Source organism: Acartia tonsa, chromosome 11 (assembly GCF_053477335.1).
Source record: "Acartia tonsa isolate MP-2025a chromosome 11, ASM5347733v1, whole genome shotgun sequence".
Lineage (NCBI taxonomy): Eukaryota > Metazoa > Arthropoda > Copepoda > Calanoida > Acartiidae > Acartia > Acartia tonsa.
In genome coordinates, this window is record NC_137270.1 from 9,808,167 (window position 1) to 9,828,555 (window position 20,389).

Genomic DNA, 20,389 nt, shown 5'->3' on the forward strand with positions numbered 1-20,389 from the left:
GGGCACCTCACAGATAATTACAGATTAGGTGTCAGGTAGCTTGATCTGAACTGGGTAGTCAGAACAACAACAAAAAACATTAAAAAGGACGATTACATTCAATAGTAGCGAAACTATTTAAATAAGAAGCAAAATTATAAAGGAGGAAGGGGTGAAGATAAGTGAAGTGATGGGGACAGAAGTACAGTCAGAAACACTATTGAATAGATTAAGAAATGAAGATATTGTTAAATACTGCCTGTGGCAGCTTGTATTTTGCAAGCAAAAAAAGGAATTTAACTGCATCACATTCATCTCAATATATAAACTTAATACACCAAAAATTTCTTATTCTAAGTAATTTACATCACTTACAATAAAAAATTGCCTTAAAATTTCAAGTGTTTTCATTGTTTTGATTTACTTTAATGTGCTTCAGCTTCCATTCTATATTATTTCATGGGGTAGTTATCTATACATATTTATTGCAGATATAGATGTATATATTGACGTATATATAGATAATTTAAATGATGCGAAGCAACTACATATTACACTCTCGACATATATGTTAAGATATTGTCGAGAAAAATTGTACTGCAATGACAAATTTGTTAAGGAACATCGTTTATTTTTTAGTTACATTCATTATTTATTCAATGATTAATGAGAGTATATAAGTTATTTTTACCGTAGCAAATTGACGTATTTATTGAAGTACCCATTATCTAATTAGTAAGACATAATAAGAATTACACTCTTTTACTTTTTCTTTTTAAAATGAAAGGAGATCGTGGTAATTACTGACCCTTATTATCGTTTTTGAGAAGCTCTAGGTTAATCCTGGGATAGTTTAAGCCTTTTTCATTTCTAAATTAAGGTTTTTGGGGTGGTTTTCTACTGCCCACTCCTCCCATCTTTGTAAGCAAAGTCCTTGACGGCTCAATAGATCTGCCAAGTTCAAGGAGCCTTCTAACAAAATGGATCTTTAAGCTTTTATATATTTTTTACAGATAATAATTTTAAGAAAGAAAAAATACTACAAAAACAAGATGTTTTTTTTATATCTTTTGTGTATCTGAACTACAATGTATTGTGGTAAATTAAATAGTATTTATTTTCCCTTATTATAGTGTTTGGATATAAATATCTTTCTTATAATTCACAGTGGACTTTAAAAGACAAAATATATAATTAAACAAATAATTAATTTTTTTCTGAAAGCTGCAGATCTACTTTTACTGTATGCTATTTCCGTAAATTGTGACAAACCAAATTAACTAAAAATTCAAATATATTTTCGTAGATTGAGTTTAGCATATTTCAAGACATTTGGTGCAAAAAAATAAACTGTTATTTGGAAGCATCGTAATCAACATAACATCGAATTGAATTTGAAAAAGTCAACCATTTATTGGCTAAAAGTATATTTTATACAAGTATTAAATAATTTATATAATTGCTTTAAAAAAAATTTTGTGTTTGTCCAAAAATTATAAAGTTGTATCCCATAGTGCACAAAGTGTATTCCTAACATGTAAAATATGATATACAATTCCTTTGGGACCTTTACTAGACTTTGCTCTATCTATCTATTCATCATATCTATGCTTAACCCTACTATTTATCTATTTATCATCTATCAACTTAACCATACTATCTATCTATTAACCTTTTACAGTCGGGCTCCTTGCTGCACCTTAATCGGTTTGGAGGGGCGGGGGGGGGGGCTTTCAATGCCCCCCCTAATTATCTCAGTTCCTGTTAGAGCTAGATGGCTAAAATTTTTTGTGCAAGTCCCCTGTTTGATAATGAATTTCCGACCTTTCATAAGTCTAAGTCAATTTTCGCTTCCTTCACCCTTTTATTTAACAACCTTTGTTTTTAGGTCTTTTTTTACTTAAAAATTTCAAACGGCTGTAATTTTCTTATTTGTGAAGCTAGAAGAACAATTTTTTTCCAGAAAATGTTTATCTTTATGTAAATTTTACATCAGAAATTTCAAAATATAAATTTCAGCGGCCGCAGCTGTACTTGGCAGCTGCCAGCCGCCGCAGTCGGCGGGAAAACAGCGGCGGATCTTTATGAAATTTTAATACGTTCAACGCCCCCCCCCCCCGACCGTTAAGGGTTAATCAACTATCTGCTTAAACCTACTATCTATCTATTTATCACTATCTGCTTAATTCTGCCATATATTAGCCCTACTATCTATCTATTTATCATCTATCTGTTTAACCCTCCTATCTATCTATTAATCATCTATCTGCCTAACCCTACTATCTATCTATTTATCATATATACTTTACTTTGCTATCTATCTATTTATATCATCTATCTACTTAACCATACTATCTATCTATTTATCATCTATTTACTTAACCCTACTATCTATATATTAATCATCTATCTGCTTAACTATACTATCCATCTATTTATGATCTATCTGTTTAAACATATTATCCATCTATTTATCATATATCAGCTTAACCCACCCTACTATCTATCTATTTATCATCTATCAGTTTAAACCTCCTATCTATCTATTAATCATCTATCTGCTTAATCCTGCTATCTATCTATTAATCAATTATATGCTTAAACCTAATATCTATCTATTTATCACTATCTGCTTAACTCTGCCATATATTAACCCTGCTATCTATCTATTTATCATCTATCAGCTTAACCATAATATCTATCTATTTATCATCTATCTGCTTAACTATACTATCCATCTATTTATGATCTATCTGTTTAACCATACTATCTATCTATTTATCATCTATCTGCCTAACCCTCCCATCTATCTATTTATTATCTATCTACTTAACTATACTATCCATCTATTTATGATCTATCTGTTTAACCATATTATCCATCTATTTATCATATATCAGCTTAACCCACCCTACTATCTATCTATTTATCATTTATCTGTTTGACCCTGCTATCTATCTATTAACCAACTATCTGCAAAATCCTAATATCTATCTATTTATCACTATTTGCTTAACTCTGCTATATATTAACCCTGCTATATATCTATTTATCATCTGTCTACTTAGCCCTACTATCTATCTATTTATCATATATCAGCTTAACCCACCCTACTATCTATCTATTTATCATATATCAGCTTAACCCACCCTAATATCTATCTATTTATCACTATCTGCTTAACTCTGCCATATATTAACCCTGCTATCTATCTATTTATCATCTATCTGCTTAACCATACTATCTATCTATTTATTTCTACAAAAAAAAAATCTTCCAAAACGTTTTTAAAATCTTTTTAACTTTACTTTTATAACAACTTGTTTTGTCTGAATAAATATGTAAAATTCATATTTTTTGTGTTATTGTCTATATTTATAGTTATTTATTCATAATATACACCTTTTTGCATCCATCTACTCATATATTCTTCAATCTATCCATCCCTTTAAACTTTTATCAGTTAGTAAATGCTAAAATTAAATGCTTTCCTAATATCAAACTGAAATTATTAATGAGGACTTTATTTAACTATTTTTCTATTAAATGTCCACATAAATCTACTTTGCTAATCTAATAATAAATTTTACCTTATCTTTTGAACTGTTTATCTTTCTATCTGTCTGGTTATTACCTCTCAGTCCTTTTATTTCTCTATATATCCAAATATTTCTATACCTATACAATATTTATCTATCCCTTTATTAAAAGGGAAGCTTTTCTATAATTAGGGTCGGTCCGTCCGTACGTCCGTCCGTCCGTCCGTCACAGAGAGTTAGCTCTTTTCGTTAATTAAAACAGGTTAGAATTGTCCTATCGATTCCAAACTTTGCATGATGATTCCTATAGTAGTTAGGTACAATTAAGAAAGCGTAGCAACTCTATAAACAATACCAGAATGTCCGTACGTCCATTTTAAACATGTCGATTTTTAACTTTTTTGACAACTAATTTTTGTATGTTAAAATTATCCGATTCTTCTGATTTTTTGAAAACTGATTCCTATTACAACAAGGTACACTGTCATAAGCAAAGCATCTCTATAAAACAAGTCCCAAAAATGTAAGTATGTCCTTAAACAGTATCATCTATTTATGCAGTTTTGCAACAAATTTTCTTAAAATATAGTTTGTACTGATGCATTAATATTCTGCTAATTCAGTTCTGACAATCTACAAGTGTTAATGTTCGTTTGTCCTTCCATTTCAGAGCTTCGCTTTTATGGATGTTGTCATCCTTGTTTATATTTATCTATGTAAGCATCTGCCTAGAAAACAGATATTTTACTTGCAATAAAACCTAAAGATAATTTTCTTTGTGTTTAACAAATATGTCTGCAATATATATGTACATTGTACAATTTAGGAACAATTGTTGGACACACCTGTATGTTAAATTTGTTTCAAGCAGTCACAAAAAAATGTATCATTAATATTTTTTCTCGTATTCATTCGAATCCGGTGGATAGGAACCGGTTCTCATCCATACGAAAAAACTATGTCTAGCATCGTATTATATCCAGTTTTCTACGAATATAGAAATGTACAATCATAAGATTAAAACCAGTTTTTTTAGCCGGTGCCTCCGGCACCTCGGGGCTAAAAAAACTAGTTTTAATCTTATAATTGTACATTCTATATCCGCGGAAAGCCGTTTATAATACGATAAGAGAAATAACTATTATACAACATATTATTATTGGTTGATTATTTTGTAATCATGAGTTCTGTTTTAAAATAGCTTTTACTGCTTTATTACCAGTGGATTACCAATCTAGATGTAGCATTAGGCATTCCCAAATTTCTATGATTTTTCATTAAAAAGGTAAATGTAAAAATCTTCTTAAAACATTCATATATTTCCCTGTAAAAAGTGTTTATCCAGCATTTTATGAAAAATTCTAGACATACATACACACAAACAAACACTACTTATACTTCAAATAAAGAAAATTTTTCAATTCATACTTTTTAGCTAAAAAATCTACTAGCGGCTTCACATCAGAGGGCTCTTTATCCGAAGGGATATAATAGGGTTAAAAAAAACCTCAGACCATCCTGGGGCCTATAAGAATCTACACTGTAAAGGAGGACCATATCGGTTCAGTGGTTAGCGAGATCATTTTTATGGATCAGAATATCAAAATATGTTAAACATACATGTCTGATTAAAGGGTATTTGCGCTACTAAAAACACTGTAAAGGTATACACAAGTATAAATATATATAGAAATTCTATTTTCTTTTATTGCTTTTAAACATGATAGTTTAGTTTGTTTAACTTTTTATTTATGTTTACAACTGACTGCGCCCCAAGTTAAAAGTTGAAGTTATCCCCGATAAATATTTTTTGGTAACAGATTATTGGTCAGTAGGAAAGTGAGCTTAATCGGTTCAAAGGTTAAGAAGGTCTAAAGAGTAGTACTAGCAGATGCATAAATGTGTAAAAAAAAAGGTACAGAGAAACTTTGCTGAAAAAAAAACATTCGATTACGGATTTGATTTAAATTAAAGTATGTCTGACTTTAAAAAGTCAATGACATAAAATCAAATCTAAAACATTATTACAAAACCAAATCTCAATTTCTTCAAGAAATTAAATTACGCCAAAGTAGATTGAAAATGAAATCTCATATGTCTCATGAATTATAGTCTAGTAGCATTTTACATCATTTTTGTACATTTTTGTAAAAATGTTTAATACTACAGGTAATTGTAGGTATTAAAATTTAAAACAACAATTTTTTACAATTAGGTTATGTTAGGTTATAGGCTAGGAAGCCGAGCGCAGCGGCCAGAGTTCATAGTTCTGTCTGGGGAGGGAGGGGCGGTTGGAGGATATAAAAATTTTCAAAATTGAACATAATATTTCTAAGAGGATAATAAGGATAAATTTAAATCTATAAATTTTAATTTCACGTTGACATTTAAAATTAAGTATTATAAAATTAAAGAACAGCCTTTATTTGCAGCCTTCCTACTTGACCGAAAGAAAATTGTTATTTCTCTAAATATCTTTGAAGTTGTAACATACAAATAAATAGGAATAATGAACATAAAGAAAACTTTAAAATCTAGAAATCGATCTTACACCCCAATTGATAATATTTTTTTATAATTTTGTGAAAATTTGTAAAATAAAAATTAATCTCTGAAAGTTTCAGCCTTCCATTTTAAAATAGGAATTAATAAAATCACGAAAACTTCTAGGAATCGATCTAGTGTGGTATTCGGCAACCGTGAGCCATGCCTATGGCAACCCTGACCTGGGTTCGGGGAAGGGCCGAGGGCCCTCCCCGAGTCCTGGGGAAGGGGTCTGCCGACCCCCTCCCTATGCCTAAAATTAATGATAGATTCTGACAGCCTTATTATGGTTAAGCTGTATTGTTAATTCCCCCCACCCTTTCCAGGGATGGGGGATCATTATTGCCCAAACTGACTATTGTATATGTATTATATTGATTCTGTTTATGATTATTTATTCCTATCTGCGTATTTATTGTTTGTTGTATATAACGTTAGTAAACCTTAGACCCTGAATAAAGGAACAACTGAATAGACTCTGTTTATTATTTAGTGATTGCTAGAGAAGCGTAGCTTCTCTATAGTATAGGTGTCCACGTCTGTTCACACTGCCGTAGTCATTTGAACTCTGGTGTCTGCCATTTATCCTAGGCGGATACCACAACTTTTGGTGACAGCTGTGTGAGATTACGGCAAACCACAAGTGTAGAGCAGACGCGCAGCTGAGGCTAAGGTACTCCCAGCAGTGAAACTGGCAAAACTGACACAAGCAACCTGAATTACCCACCCTGGATAGCAAGGTCTAACTCTGCATCCGGCAGTTGTGGAAGCAAAACCTAGCGAAAGACCACTAAGTGTGGCGGAACCCGAGCTGCGGAGAGTAGCGAAATCGGACGAGAGACTGCGGAGAGCAGCGAAACTTGACGGAGAACCGCGAGAAGCGCCGACATCTAACGGAGAATTTAGCGCTCAAGGGCTGAAACAGGCCTGCGGACGGGCTGAAACAGGCCAAATAAGTGCAAACGGCTGAAAATAGGCCAACATTTACTGCAAGAGATAGCAGGATCCGAACCAGCGGCGCTGCAGGAAGGGACATTCCCTGCCGCCACCAGCCGGATTCGGATACACGGCGCTGCAGGACGGGACATTCCCTGCCGCCGACAGGCTGAAACAAGCCAAATAGCTGCGAGCTGCGAGCGAAAATACGAGTGTAGTGTACCAAGCAGAAGAAAACTACGTTAACTCCAAGTATCCTGAGAGGCTACAGCGCAGCCACCCATCTAGAAAAACAGATATTATATCACATTTTAGGGATTACCACCCTAGTGTGAAGGCTGAACAATAGATTTATGAGCAAGGCATGGTAAACAAATTTGTTGTGTATTGTGATAAAGCTAAAAATAGAACAGGCTTGGTAAGCAAATCTGTTGTGTATTGTGATAAAGCCAAAAATAGAACCTAGATGTAATATAACAATGCATTGATAAACAATCTAACCCCCCAAGCCTTCAGCACAACAAATACACCCCTTATCCCAACGGAAGGGGAGGGGCCCACCATCAATTGAAGAAAATACAATCGAGGTGACATAACAATAAGCTCAGGATTAAGGAAAGGGCACAATTACCTCACCACACAGTTACTTCAAACCTACTGCACCCCCCCCCCCCTCTCCAGAGGGGGGAACGGACGGTTTTACCCCGTCCCCTCACGCGCTCCCCCTTCCTACCCACACTTGAATAAGTCCGCCCACGGTGTGGAGATAGCGACCGGGAGAACAGAGCGCCATTTACGGGTCGCGCAGCAGAGCTCGGGACGCACAACAAAATTCAACGGACGAATAAGACAAAGCGGACCAATGAGAGAGCGGATTGAGGGATAGGTGCGCGTTTTACCTGTGTGCGCGAATCTGACGGTGCCTAAGCGCGTTGCAAGGAAAGGATATTTCACGCACACACACACACACAGGAGCGGAGCTACTCCATAGCATCCAACAGAGATATTTTTAGAAAAAAAGACTTGCAAGCTCCTCCCTCCTATCTATAGTGTGATAAGGAAAACCAAATCAGTTCCTGACAGCAGTTCAGACCCTCAACAGCTATCTACACCTACCAGCCTACTCTACAACTCAGAGACTAGTGACAAGTACTTTAGGTACACCTAATTTAAATCTTTGGAGTTAAACTACCAACCTAGTGATAAACAGTGTTGGCTGCTAGGCTAGAAAGCCCCAAGTGTAAACCATTTATAGTATTGACTTAAAACTTCGTGTCCCGCCGCTGAACCTTTGACCCGATGGAGCAGCCACAAGCGCCAGGAGGCGACCAGCTCCAAGGATGGCTCCAGGATGATCCCCAGCCGGCTCCAGCCGAGTACCGCAAGCTGATGCTGAGTAACCTGCCGGAGTATCGAGGACCGCCCAAGCAATCCTGGAATTCCCACATCCGGAGACTCGAAATGTCATGGGCGGCTTACCGTGTGCCCCCCCATGACACACTAAACCGCCGCAACGCCCTTTTACTATCCCTGGCGGGGCAAGCGGCGGAGATGGCCTCTCATCTGTTTGGCGAGGCAGGCCAAGCCTTGACATACGAACAAGTCAAGGCCGAGTGTGAAATGTTATTTCGTCCAGCCTATGAATCTCAGACCCTGAAGCAAGCCTTCAGAGATTATAGGCAACACTCGACAGAACCTATACAAGCATACATATCCACAAAGTGTGCATTGTATAGGGAGGCCTATAGCCATGAGGACCTTGAATTATTGATAGATGAATTAAATCGTGGCATTCGTAACGCTAATGTGAAACGTGAAATGATGGGTCATGAGATCGCCTCGGTACCTGAGTACACGAGGCGAGCCTTGTTTACCGTCACAATGATCACCAAGCAGCTGAAGGAGGGTGTGTGCCTAGTGGATGCCACCGACAGCTCACGGGATCAGCCAGCGTCCAGTTGCCCCAATATGATGAGTCGGAGCCAATGGAGATTGGCGCCTTGGCTCCGGGTCTCCACCAGATGGGGAAGGTCGCCCCAGATGACAAGATTCCAGGCCGCTGCTATCGCTGCCATGGGAAAGGCCACCGAGTCCGAGACTGTCCTACGCCTATGGAGGTCAGCCTAGAAGAGAGACGCACCCAGCCACGCCGTGACCGTCCTGCCAAATGTGACCGTTGCCATTACGCAGGCCATACGGCGGCCGAGTGCAAGGCCGACTGGGACCAGGTAGCCGGCCGGAGACGCGTCGCTGACAAGGGCGCTCCCTCAGGAAAGCCCAGCAGAGTAGCCAACATGGAAGGGAGCGCGCCCCCAGCAACACTCCAGCAAGCAGCCGCCCCCAACGCAGCGGGCCGAGCCGACGGAATGCCGCAGTTTGGAACCGTCCCAGCTAGGATCAACGTGCTGGGAGGAGCGGCTGAACCCAACCGGGTTGGTCTGGGCTTCAGCCTCAATCACCTGGGACCGGAGTTCGTGCAGCCCACCAACATTGCAGAGCCAGAAGTCCTGAGGCCTCAACCCTTCAGCCTCAACATGATGGGGCCTGCCAGACCGAGTCTACCCAGCAAGAGTGGAGGGGCGCTACCCAGCGCCACTGAGACGGTGTACGGGGAGGCCCTGGCGGCCGCTGAGCGAGAGAGGCAGGAGGCGCTAGCCAGCGCATCGGAGTCGATGTATGGGGCGCCATCCGGCGCCGCCACCTGGGAAGGACGAGAGGTGCGCCCCCGCACCCCCAAGCTGATGTCTGGGGCGGCAACCGCCGCCGCCACCTGCGATGACTGGGGGGTGCTATCCAGCGCCCCCACCCTGGTGCCTGGGGCGACAACCGTCGCCGCCACCTAGATACCTGGATCCTGGAACGAGCCAGCAGCCCCAGAGGAAGGGGTGACATCCGTCACCCCCAGTCAGCCAGCACCACCAGCCAGCAGGGAGGGTCCAGCGATCCATCAGCCAGCGCCACCAGCCCGTAGGGAGAGCCCAGCCATACACCATCCAGCGCCCCCTGCCAGCCGAGGGAACCCAGCTGCCCACCATTCCCAACCAAGCCAGGATAAGTTAAATTTGACAAATGTATTGTATCCAAAGTATTGTAACCCTCCAGCCTTGCCTGTGCCTCCCGCACCAGAGGCTGGGGAGATTGAAATTTGGGGATATAAGGACTTGCCTGTGCCACATGCACCTGAGTTCCTAGGGCAGGGGAGGGACGTAATACAGGGCAAGCCTGTGCCACACGCACTCCAGCCCCATGCCACTGGGCATGCCATGGACAAGGGAAGGGACCCCTTGGGGCTAGGGGAGCCGACACCCAGGCAGGCGCCAGTTGCCTGTCAGTCTGTCATTGGGGAGGGTATCGGGATGCCCCGGGCACCCAAAGATTACGCTCAATGGAAATTTATATCTAGCCAGGAGCAGCCTAGCAGTGTCCAGCCCCAAGAAGCAGCCGTGGCCCGAGCCGAGGATCCCCAGACGCGTGCGCGAGGTCGATGGCTGTCTGGTAGATTCTCACACTGGTGGATGGTTCTGTGGGGACTACTGCTCCCAGCCGTGTGGCCTACAACTAGCTACGTCCTGGTAGGGTAGGACTGTGCCAACCCCACCCATGTCACAGCCTACAACAAGGAGAAGATGTGTTGCACGGAGCTGCTACACCAGGAGGTGCCCTTGGGCCATGAGGTACATGTCCTGCAGCAAGTCAAGATTAGAGAAACAACGGGATATAGCTGTCAACTCACCGTGTCCCAGTGGACATTTAGGTGTGGAGTATGGGGCCACCTCAAGGTGACCTCGGTCCCCACCCTCATGCGGCCAACCAAGATTGATCCAGAAACGTGCCGAGACCTGGCCAGGAACCGAGTCTACACGCTGCCAGGCAAGACCCAGCCACTGACGTTTCAGATGAACCATCCCCTGTTCTTCACCCTCGATATGGTGGGCGCCTTGGTCAACAGCCCCGAGGGGGTGGGTTGTGAAGGGGAGGACGTCCATTTCGAGGGCCAGCTGTACCGCAATGAATTAGTGCTCCAGGAGCGACGGCTGCTGGTCAAGGAAGAGACCTATGTAGTCGAGAATGGACGGGTGGAGTCCCAGTCTGACCACCTGACCCTAGAGTGTCCCCATTCTGAGCTGTCCTGCATCACTGGGGAGGCCACATACGTGTGGGACCACCTGGGGAGAGATTCCACCTTGAGGCTGATCCGCAGCCTCCAGCCTAGCCTGGTGATGGATGCGTTCCTGGTTGACCATCAAGCCCAATTCTTCATCAACATGACTACCCCCACCTCAATAGTGAACTGCGACTTTGAGGCCCATGCCACCAACCACCCAGCATTGTTCGTGGCAGCCGACCCGGCCAGCGCTGCCCAGAGTATCGGCCAGGGACGTGGATGTCCCCCTGCAGGCCCAGATACATGCCGGTTACATCGGATTTACCCTGGAGACTCGAATGAGAAGCACCGCAGCAGAAGAAGTAGCGGCCAATTGCTGGAAGCTCCAGCAACTAGACCCGGCCCATCCGGTGCGTGTCCAGGGGAGCACGTTCTCTGTGCTGAGGGGAGATGTACTGCTCCAGCTTACCTGCCAACGCAATAAATATGTTGTCAGGGAGAGCAATGAATGTTGGGACAAGGTGCCGGTGGAGCCCACAGGATTTGTAGATGCCGTGACAAAGGTGTATAGCGGCCACGCCACCAAAATTCCCTGCTCCTCCACCTACCCCCTAACTGTACACGCTGAGGAAGGCTGGATAGAGCTAACCCCCGCACCTAAGAAGAGGCCACCCCTGCTGGATACACCCAAGCAGCTGCTGACAGAGCCCTTGGATGACTTTAGTTCGGGAGGCTTGTATTCGCAGGCTGAGCTGAATGACTGGCAGCAGCTGCTAGCGTTCCCAGCGTATAAGGCCGCCATGCTGACCGGCCTGTCGTATGGCTCATGCGTTCAGCAAGGTAGCTGTTCAGCCACCGGAGACCATGGGATCGTGTCCTACGATATTGACCGACTGGCGGAGGAAGGAGAAGCAGCCCTGGATGTCTGGGCTGGGTTCAGACAGGCTATTCATGAGTGGGGAATTTCCTTGGCAGCCGCACAAGGAGGTGTACAGGCCGCTATGAACGCGATGTCACAAGTGTTCCTGTACCACCCAACCTTGTATCGTAAGGCCTTGGCCAGAGCCAGGCTCACCCATACCAAGTCCCGGGACTTTTCAGTAGACTGGGATGCCATTCCTATCGGCCGGGAAGCAGCCGAGGAAATGGTATCCATGCAATCAGCCGATAGTGGGAATGACCGCCCAGGCAGGCCTGGGCCACACTCCGGAAAGCCCCGCGGCCCCTCGGGAGGCCAGGCTGTCGCTCAGACGGTCAACCTGGTAGCCAGTGCCCCAGCTGCTGCCAACAACAACCAGAATGCCCCACTACTGACCGGCCCCGCAGCGGCTGTGCCCCACGCCAACCTGACACCTGCTGGCGCCGAGCTACGTGTCCAACAAAAGCCAGCCTCTACCTTCTATCCCACGTTGGGAGCCCATCAGCCCTGAAAATCACCACTAGGATTCCATTGAATCATTATCGCTTGTATATAAATTAGCCCTAAGGAGCGGGCCGAAGGCCTCAACCACTGTCGGAAGTCTGGCAGGGAGACCCCCTCCCAGCCTTCCGAGGGGAGAGTTGTGGTATTCGGCAACCGTGAGCCATGCCTATGGCAACCCTGACCTGGGTTCGGGGAAGGGCCGAGGGCCCTCCCCCCGAGTCCTGGGGAAGGGGTCTGCCGACCCCCTCCCTATGCCTAAAATTAATGATAGATTCTGACAGCCTTATTATGGTTAAGCTGTATTGTTAATTCCCCCCACCCTTTCCAAGGATGGGGGATCATTATTGCCCAAACTGACTATTGTATATGTATTATATTGATTCTGTTTATGATTATTTATTCCTATCTGCGTATTTATTGTTTGTTGTATATAACGTTAGTAAACCTTAGACCCTGAATAAAGGAACAACTGAATAGACTCTGTTTATTATTTAGTGATTGCTAGAGAAGCGTAGCTTCTCTATAGTATAGGTGTCCACGTCTGTTCACACTGCCGTAGTCATTTGAACTCTGGTGTCTGCCATTTATCCTAGGCGGATACCACACTAGTACCCCAAAGAACACAGATGTAAAAAAAAAAATCCAGATTAGATAGGCATTAGTCATAGGAATCTACTAAAAATTTCAGCTGAGCTTGATCTTTCATAGAAACCGAAAAAATCCTCCCATGGCGTTACGGACTGATGGACAAACAAAGTGAATTATAGAGTAGCTTCGCTACAAATAACGAAAACAAATATAATTAAGCAATAGCATGTGCATAGGTTTCAGAAATTTTAAATACTAAATTTCAACAAAAAAATATAAGAAAGTTTTTAGAAACAGTAACCGACACATAAGATAATTTTAGAAAAGCTTCACGAATAAAACTAAAATCTCACAAAAATAATATTTCAAAAATTTATTTTAAATTAGATAAAAGTTTTTGATAAAATAAAATAGTATATTATAAAACTATCCATAGAACTAAAAGTTAGGTTTAGTATACCTTGCGGATAGGGCTGGGGCTAGATCCATGTACAGATGGTCTATAACCAATATTCTGGTAGACATAACTGGGATGATAATTTCCACTCATCAGATATCCTCCATAGGGAGAATTTGGAGCATTCCATTTTCCTCCATAACCTCCATAAACAGAAGAGCTGTAGCCTCCATAAGAAGCAGGGGCAGTATAACCATAGCCTCCATAGGCGGGAGCAGAGTATCCATAGCCTCCATAAGAAGCAGGGGCAGTATAGCCATATCCTCCATAGGCTGGAGCTCCATAGGAAGAAGTGCTCAACGGGTTGTGACCATAAGAGTAGGCATGAGCTGGGGCAGCTTGGTAAGCAGGAGCGGCATGGTAAGCGGGGGCGGCATCGTAAGCAGGAGCGGCATGGTAGGCGGGGGCAGCATGGTTGTACACAGGGGTAGGAGCAGGGGCACTGTACTCATCAGTACTACGTCTGTAGCGCCTAAGAAAGAAACTTAAAGCTTAAAGATCTAAAAAGACCTAATTTAAATACAATATACATAGAAGAAAACTTGCATAAAAACAATCAAATGCACGCGTACAAGATTGTATATATGTATACCTATAGGCAGAAGAAATTAGTTAAATAATAATGAAAAAGTAGCAAATTAGAAAGAAGTCTTAAATACATGTACTCTATAGGTAGCTAAAAAATAAAAAGAAAAAAAATCTTTCAAGAAATGGTAAATGTACAGCAAGAACTAGATTTAAAGACAAATCCTAGTTATATATTAACTACTAGCGGCTTCGCCCCTAGCCTCTAGGGGCTTTGCCCCAAGAGGTTTGAATAAACCAATTTTTCGTAATTTAGATTTTAAAAATCATTCTAAAAAAAGAATTTTTCTTGGGGGGGAAAATTTTTTTTTATGGGGGGGGGTTGTAGTCGTCCCCACTATTTTAATTTTAGTTTTAAAAAGAAAAAAAAATTTTTTTGGGGGGGGGGTAATTTTAATTTTCTTGGGGGGTTGGGGGTGTCCCACCCCCCAAGAAAATAGTTAAAAACCTTCCTGGGACCTATGAGAAGCTACCCTGTAAAAGAGAACCCAATCGATTCAGTGGTGATCCTTCGCTACAAACAAACAAACAGACAGACACACAGACAGACAAATAGACAGACATCGTTCTACTTTGTATTATAGATGATACTAGGAAGAACAAACCTGTTGCCATGTCCATAGCTGCTATGGCCGTTTCCATAACTGTTACCATATCTGTTACCATAACTTCCATAGCTATTTCCATAACTGTTTCCATAGCTTCCATAACTGTTTCCATAGCTGCCATATCCATAGCTGTTGTAACCACCATGGCCGTAATTGTCATAACCTCCATAGCCGCCATAATTGTCATAACCTCCATAGCCGCCATAATGGTCATAACCTCCATAGCCGCCATAATGGTCATAACCTCCATAGCTAGGGGAATAGCTGCTATAACTACCACCATACCCATCTCCATAACTACCATAGTTATAATAATTTGCCTAAAATGATTATCATAATTATTATATCAATCATAACCACAAAAATAGTCACTGACCATGACACAATACCATGTAACAAAAATGAATAATATAAAAACAAGGATGACAACATCCATAAAAGCGAAGCACTGAAACGGTAGGACAAATGACATTAACACTTGTATAGTGTCAGAACTAAATAATCAGCATATAAATGTATAAAAATCAAAGCAAAATTGTAAGTAAATTTGTTGAAAAACTGCTTGATTCAGGATAATGTTTATGGACATACTTACATTTTTAGGACTTGATTATAGAGTTGCTTCGCATATAGTATTGTACTTTGTTGTCCCAGGAATCAATATATCAAAAATCAGATCAATCGGATGATTAGATCACATAAAAATTTGTTGTTAAAAAAGTAAAAAAAATAAACATTTTTAAAATAGACGTACGGACATTTTGGTGAGGATTATAGAGTTGCTACACTTTCTAAATCGTACCTAGCTATTAAAGGAATCCCCATGCAACATTTGAAATCGATAGGACAATTCTAACATGCCTAAATTAACGAAAAAAGCTATCCGTTACGGACGGACGTACCCTAATTATAGAAAAGCTTCGCTTTTAAAAACATTAAGAAAATAGCAAAGCACATTGAAACGTCTAGATTAAGACACTATAAGTTATGATAAAGGGCAAGGAGGGGTGATAAACGGACGAGGAAGTAAGGGTACAAGAAAAAAAAGAATTACATATTTTTATACAGCCTGTTGAAACACAAGCCTTAATCTCACCCCCCCCCCCCCCATACAAAATATTTAATTTAACGCCTTTTATTTGAGAAAATCACTATTAGATAAATGCTTAAAAGTAAAATTACTGAAGTTAATTAGATTGATGAAAAAGTAGAGTAAATTCATTAAATATATAAGATTTTAATAACTTATTAAAATTAACTACATATATATTCTGTCTAACAGATAAACTCCTAGAATCCAGGAAATAACAAATCTTTGGGTCATAAAAGATACATTAAAATACGAAGAAAATATAAACGCTATCACAGGATTTAAGAAACCGAAGTGAAAAAAAAACAATCAATTCCAAGATCTAATTCGAAAATTGCCCAAACTAACGCAAAAACAATATGTATAGAGAAGAAAATATTAAAATCACCTGAACGGCAGCAGCTAACAGAAGAACAATACATCCAAACTTCAACATGGTTCAATAGATAGTAAAATTAAACTATACCTTTTGACCCTTAACGGTCCTATTTATACTAAAGTTACCAGTGCTTATTATCGATGGTAGAAGTTGCTGATCATAACTATTTTCAGATATCTTCAAACTTGATATAACCCCCTCTCTTTTTACAATCCCTTTGAACTGGATAATTCTGGATTATCTATTATATGATAAGGTGTTTATACAAGTGCGCCAATGTTTTTTTTTTATAAAATTGTTAAAAAATGACATCTGTTTGGTTTTCCTTTGCAATTAAGCTTTTTTTAGGTACAGGGAAGGTTTTTAACTATTTTGGGAGAGCGTATCTCCACCCTCCCAATTTAAAATCCCCCCCAAAATTTTTTTTCTGAATATTTCTTATTAAAACTCAAATTAAAAAGTAGAAGGGCGGTTGACTTATCCCCCTCCCACCTTAAGAACACCTAGAGGCTTCTTGGGGGCGTTCGTTGTCCCTAGTCTTTCTTAAAATAAAAGCTATGTCCTGGATTTTTTTTCAATTAGGTGTTTGATCACGAATTTCATATAGTAAAAATATTTTTCTTATTTAATTGTTGTCCTAATAAGATAAAAGTTATGCTTGAAAATTGTTTTAATAGCTATTATTATATGTTGCATTTTTAGATAAACGTGAAAATTATGATCAGAATTTGCGTATCATTTGTACTCTTTTGCGTCATTGCGTATTTTCAGATATTTATTACCCGTCATCCTTATTATCATTATGCACGTAATCTAGATGAACTGAATTTAGTTTCCGAAAGTGTGCGTAGCTTCCGCGTTCTATCTCAATATTTGCTACTAGCTAAAAAAGCTTCAAACTTCAAAAAAAATCAAAATTTAAAAAATTAAATTTTTTGAATGTATAATGTATAAATCGTTTATACATTAAATCGCTTTTCCATTTGACCGGAGTCGCTGAAAATAGGGTCAGCAATAATTGGGTTATCTGCTGTACACTTTAGGAAACTAGGGCTCGAATAGGAAATTTATTTCAGCTGATCTTAATCTAATAACATGTAATAAATATTCTTTAATAATTATTATTTTAATAAATATTTTTTCTAAATTTGAAATTAATAATATAAAAAAAGTATTTTATTGTAGTTTTAATACAATTTAATTTAATTTATTTTATAATAATCGACTTTTTTGTAATAAACTCTTGGGGGTTAACATATTTTAATTAAACATTTAAAAAACCTACCAATTCAATCTCAAAGAAAAGAATTTATTTTGAAGTTATCGAATGTACATTTTAATCTTTTTTCATTCGCTGGCTGACTAAAACTTATGCAATGTGCAAAAATTATGATACTTTTTTTGTTTCAAAATGTATTTAAACAGGGATGACAACATCCATAAGAAGCGAAGCTCAAAAATTATAAATGGGAAAAAATATATTATAGAGCAGTATCATACAATAATCATTAAACCTGATGAAATAGGGAAATCACGAAGCCTTTAAAATCACGCAACGTTTAAATCACTAAAACTTAGAAATCTAGGAATCGATCTAGAACCGCAATTAATAGACAAATCTTAATGAAACTTGATGGAAATATGTAGAATAAAGGCATATTCAATCCTTGATAAAATTTCATCCGTCAATCCTGAATAGAAATAGAGAAAATCACAAAAAAAAAGAAAATCTGAAATCGATCTAGCACCCCAAGTAACAGACAGATAGACAAAACAATGTATGAATTAGATAGGAATATCTCAAAGGAATCTTCACTAAAAATTCAGATGTCTACCTTGAATAGGAGCCGAGAAAATCACGTTTCCTTTAAAACGTTTCAGACATACAGCCCGATATTTCAAATTATAGAGTTGCTTTTCTACTAAAAAACACGGTGACTGCCCTTTAAAAAGGAAAATTAAAAGGGGAAACAATAGAAGATTAAACTATGCATGTGTGTCTTATGCAGAGTGGGGGAGGGGGGTGCAGGTATGATTACTATTCTGTGCTAAGGGCTGAAAACTTTTAACTTGAAAAGTTTACTTCAACCAGCAGGGTACAAAATTGCCAGAGGGGTGTTGCTAGAGAGAGAAAAATATATATATATAGAGAGAGAGAGAGAGAGAGAGAGAGAGAGAGAGAGAAAAAAAGAGAGAGAAAAATAGAGAGAAAGAGAGAAAGAGAGAAAGAGAGAGAGAGAGAGAGAGAGAGAGAGAGAGAGAGAGAGAGAGAGAGAGAGAGAGAGAAAAAGAGAAAGAGAAAGAGAAAGAGAGAGAGAGAGAGAGAGAGAGAGAGAGAGAGAGAGAGAGAGAGAGAGAGAGAGAGAGAGAGAGAGAGAGAGAGAGAGAGAGAGAGAGAGAGAGAGAGAGAGAGAGAGGGAGGGAAAAAAGAGAAAAATAGAGAATAAAGGGAAGAAACAAGGAAGAGAATGTGTGTAAAGTTAAGCAGTTTTGACAAATTGAATGCCTTTTTAAGTCAAATTCTCATCTCATATCACACACATTCCTTGTTTAATATATTTTTTCATTGCAGTCAACGGACGATAAAGAAGACTTGTAGAAAAACTTTGCTATTAAAAAGCAAGACACTAGAGGAGAGTGGGTTGAGTGAAAGAAATAAAAAGATGAGGCATAGTAGTGTTCAAGCAAAACTGTCAACTTTTATCTTCATAAAAGTAAGATACTATCCTATATATATGTTAAATAGGTTTAATGTCTAGGTCTACCTAGGAACCCAAAAATTAATAGAAAATATTGGTCCTAGGAAGTTTTAAGGTTTGATCTGTTTGCCGTTTTCAATATCTTATTAGAAAATAAATTTCTGCAGTTATGATTTCACATCTAGCAAAGCTTGTAAGAAAAATGGTGAACACTCAGCCTGTAAAACAATACAATAGTCAAGATTTATCATTACAAGGTTGGAGAATATTCAATCATATAAATGTGAGGACATGTTTTTTTTTAGTTCACCTTATTAAAGCCAAATCTACTTTTTAGTCTTTGTATTTGTCTATATGTTTGTCCGTCAGTACATCGGTTCTTATAATTACTTCACCTAAAAATGTCTGGTGACTTTTTCCAATATTTTTTTTACTTCTTTTAATTCTACTATGGATATTTTCTTATTAAAACCATTTTTCTTTGTTTTTTAAAATAACAATCAAATGATATTTTTTATGCAAGCTATTATTAAGCTCTGATTCTCGCGAAAATTTTTCTTGCCCTTAAGAACAGTATTCTTGAAATTTAGATTGACTTATGCAGTCCAGGTAATCAGCAGACAAAAACGGGGCGTGGCTGCAATTTTAACAAATAGGAGGTGTTTAGTTGTAATTGGTCTACAAAGGTCTACAAAGATCAAAGCATTAATAAGATAAATTTATGTTATTTTTATTAAAAAAGCTGTCTGCAAAACTTAAACTTAAAAGGAACCAACTAAAAAGAAGTCTTAAAAAAAATGAGAAAGAAAGTATAATGTATTATAATAAGTCAGAACAAAACAATTTTTTTTTTCGTATCGCAATTTATCCATTATAAAAGGTCTCTTTATTTATCTTTTTAATTGTCACACAAAGTCATAAAATTCACACAAACCGTAAGAGTTACATAAAAGTTACTCTTTCTCTCTACTTATGCTCTCTTTATCACATAAATGCTGTGCTTTCTTACTTCTTATGGACACTTGTCTTTGTTGTTTGAACCAAAAATATAATTTTACAATTTTATAGTTTCAATTATAATAGATTTACTAAACAAATCATAAAATTCCTATGTGAAAAAAAATTAAATTTCTTTTCAATTTATCATACTAGGATAATAATATGAAAATATTCTATCATGATGTGAATCATACTGACAGAGATTTAGAAAATGAAAATTCAAAATATTTGAAATAACAAGACTTGTATTTCATCAACTCTTTCCTTTCTCACTTTACTCTCTCTCTCTCTCTCTTGCTCTTTCTGAATAAGTTGTGTAGGGTTGAATCAAAAAAAAAAATATCAGAGAACGCCAGAGACGAATGTATATGTCGTGAAAAATGTGTTTGAATGCTAGAGCCCATGCAGCTATAAGTCTGTCCTGCTTGCACAAGACGTAACCTTGTAACAATTTTTTA

At 39.1% G+C, this 20,389-nt stretch overlaps 1 protein-coding gene across 3 annotated transcripts; it reads right to left on the reverse strand.

Moving 5' to 3' along the window:
* Positions 1-13,472: 13,472 nt before the first annotated feature.
* LOC145331589 (uncharacterized) lies at positions 13,473-16,392 on the reverse strand. 3 transcript variants are annotated; one of them, XM_080176336.1, is made up of 4 exons: positions 16,243-16,391; positions 15,003-15,084; positions 14,762-14,957; positions 13,473-14,043 (listed from the first exon to the last, which is right to left on the reverse strand). In XM_080176336.1, exons 1-4 carry the CDS (start codon positions 16,288-16,290, stop codon positions 13,566-13,568), a joined length of 804 nt encoding a protein of 267 aa, XP_080032462.1. In that variant the 5' UTR covers positions 16,291-16,391; the 3' UTR covers positions 13,473-13,565. The 3 variants fall into 3 exon arrangements, with proteins under 3 accessions (XP_080032462.1, XP_080032461.1, XP_080032460.1); XM_080176335.1 differs by having other exon boundaries at positions 14,762-14,966; XM_080176334.1 differs by having other exon boundaries at positions 14,762-15,084; positions 16,243-16,392.
* Between the last annotated feature and the right edge of the window lie 3,997 nt (positions 16,393-20,389).

Coding starts and splice junctions, on each gene's coding strand:
- LOC145331589 (XM_080176334.1), bottom strand. CDS start 16,290: ATGTTGAAGTTTGGATGTATTGTTCTTCTGTTAGCTGCTGCCGTTCAG. Junction 15,085..16,242: donor TGTTAGCTGCTGCCGTTCAG/GTGATTTTAATA, acceptor TAATCATTTTAG/GCAAATTATTATAACTATGG. Junction 14,044..14,761: donor AGCTATGGACATGGCAACAG/GTTTGTTCTTCC, acceptor TTTCTTTCTTAG/GCGCTACAGACGTAGTACTG.